At 43.9% G+C, this 2,500-nt stretch overlaps 1 protein-coding gene across 3 annotated transcripts in view; it reads left to right on the plus strand.

Annotated features, from left to right (window-relative positions):
• robo2 (roundabout, axon guidance receptor, homolog 2 (Drosophila)) overlaps positions 1-2,500 on the plus strand; it is a 367,809-nt gene that overhangs the window by 252,913 nt on the left and 112,396 nt on the right. For all 3 annotated transcript variants that reach the window (XM_063205086.1, XM_063205085.1, XM_063205087.1), the window contains exon 6: positions 968-1,104. In XM_063205086.1, the coding sequence (XP_063061156.1) occupies positions 968-1,104 (137 nt within the window). The remainder of the gene's footprint in view (positions 1-967; positions 1,105-2,500) is intronic.

Raw genomic sequence — 2,500 nt, forward strand, 5'->3', positions numbered from 1 at the left:
TCTCCTCTCTTCTCTCATCCTCTTCTCTCCTCTCCTCTCCTATCCTCTTCTCTTATTCTTATTCTGCTCTACTCATTTCTCTCCTCTCCTCTCCTCTCCTCTCCTCTCCTCTCCTCTCCTCTCCTCTCCTCTCCTCTCCTTTCCTCTCCTCTCTTCTTTTCTCCTCTCCTCTCCTCTCCTCTCCTCTCCTCTCCTCTCCTCTCCTCTCCTCTCCTCTCTCTTATTCTTCACTCTACTCTCCTTTCTTCTGCTCTAGTCGTTTCTCTTCTCTTCTCTTCTCTTCTCTTCTCTTCTCTTCTCTTCTCTTCTCTTCTCTTCTCTTCTCTTCTCTTCTCTTCTCTTCTCTTCTCTTCTCTTCTCTTCTCTTCTCTTCTCTTCTCTTCTCATCTCCTCTGTATTTGCCCATTGTTTTTCTTCAAAGGAGACATGCCCCTTATGTCCACCCCTCTTTTCACCCCCTTCTATACTACCTCTCTGATGCTCCCTCCTCTCCCCATCCTCCTCCTTTCTCATTTCATCTTCTAAGTAGCGTGGAGACGTGTCAGCATTTGCTGTCATTGCCATGTGCCACTCAGCAGTGTTTGGGTATTGGGCTATGGTTTCATCATGAGGTAGGCAGGGCGACGTGGTTGTTTTTGAGCTGGAATTAAACATAGCAGGGGTCTCTGTATTGCAGTGTGCTGAGGCATCTGAAATGCAAGTGTGTTTACCCTCTCTTCTCCATCCTATCATATCCCTCCCCGTTCAACTTCACATGATTTTCTTTTGAAATGAAAGAATTTCAGAACAAATATATTACTACATTCATGGTGTCAAAGAGTTTTTGATACGCAGTGTAGTTGATAAACATTTCACCTCTAAAATGTTGTCATTCTTGCTCCTAAGGTGCCATTGTTGTCAACTTGACTTGAATAAACCATTACCTCACCAAAACACTCGTCTTCTCTCTCTGCCCGCTGCGCTTTAGGTACGACGTGCGGTTCGACAAGGACGACTACCTGCTCCGGATCAAGAAGGCGTCGGCGGGTGACGAGGGCACCTTCACCTGCGTGGCGGAGAACCGCGTGGGCAAGCTGGAGGCGTCTGCCACGCTCACCGTGAGGGGTAAGTGCCCATGCAGTCGTAGACTACAGTGGTACAAGGTTGCATTAGTCAGTGGGAAGCTAAAGAGGAGTCCATTTGGGAAAATGGGAATAGTCCCTCAAAATCGTAATTGGTTCTGAAACCCCAACTTTCTCAAAAGTTCATTGTGGGTGAAGACCTACCATGTGGAGGTTGTCAGTGAATGTTAAATCTATAAAATTGTTTAAATAATAATAATAATAATCATAATTATAATAATAATAATAATAATAATAATAATAATAATAATAATAATAACTATAATAATAATAATAACTATAATAATAATCAATAAAATAAATGGTAACACTTTACTTGACATGTTCCTGCATAACACATTCATAGCAGCTGTTATGTTTCATGACCCATTCATACCAAACCTTCCATGAACCTAGCGGACGGAAGGACTTCAACTTGTCAAAATTAAAGTCAAACAAAGCAGCATTGCGGGTTTTGTTCTGAACCCTCAATGATTACTGATTTTGACAAGTTACAGTCTTAAATCCTTCATGCAAAGTGTATAGCAGCTGCTATGAATGTGTTCTGCAGCGACATGTCAGGTGAAGTGTAACCAAATAATCAATCAAATCAAATAAATATTTTAACTTTTTAATTGAATTGCATTGCATTGCAATTTTCAGTTTCTTTTCTTCTAACTGTTTGACAATGCTCATTTCCCCCTATGGATTCCTCAGAAGGGAAGAGGTATTGTGACTCATCATGAAGGGTCTATATGCTAGACGGATGGCTTGTGATCCCCCTGCTGAAGCTGCTATGCTATACTAGCACCATTGTCAGCTAACCTCACCCCATGTCCAGAGCTGTCACCACCACACTGAGAGATGCAGACACCCCACATCTGACATGTCCACTGGCCCCAGACCTAGCTAACCAGCTAGCTTTGATTCCCCTGCTACACACACACACTTGCACAGGCACGCATGCACGTTCACTCACATGCACACACACACACACACACACACACACACACACACACACACACACACACACACACACACACACACACACACACACACACACACACACACACACACACACACACACACACACACACACACACACACACACACACACACACACACAGAGACTACATCCACAAGTGTAGTCACATATTCACATATTCTCACACATATTGCACATATGCACCCACACCTATAAACTGTCACACATTGCACACTGAAAAGGCACACACAGACACACGCACACACACACACACACACACACACACACACACACACACACACACACACACACACACACACACACACACACACACACACACACACACACACACACACACACACACACACACACACACACACACACACACACACACACACTGCACGCACACACACAC

This window comes from Engraulis encrasicolus, chromosome 8, assembly GCF_034702125.1.
Source record: "Engraulis encrasicolus isolate BLACKSEA-1 chromosome 8, IST_EnEncr_1.0, whole genome shotgun sequence".
Taxonomy (NCBI): domain Eukaryota; kingdom Metazoa; phylum Chordata; class Actinopteri; order Clupeiformes; family Engraulidae; genus Engraulis; species Engraulis encrasicolus.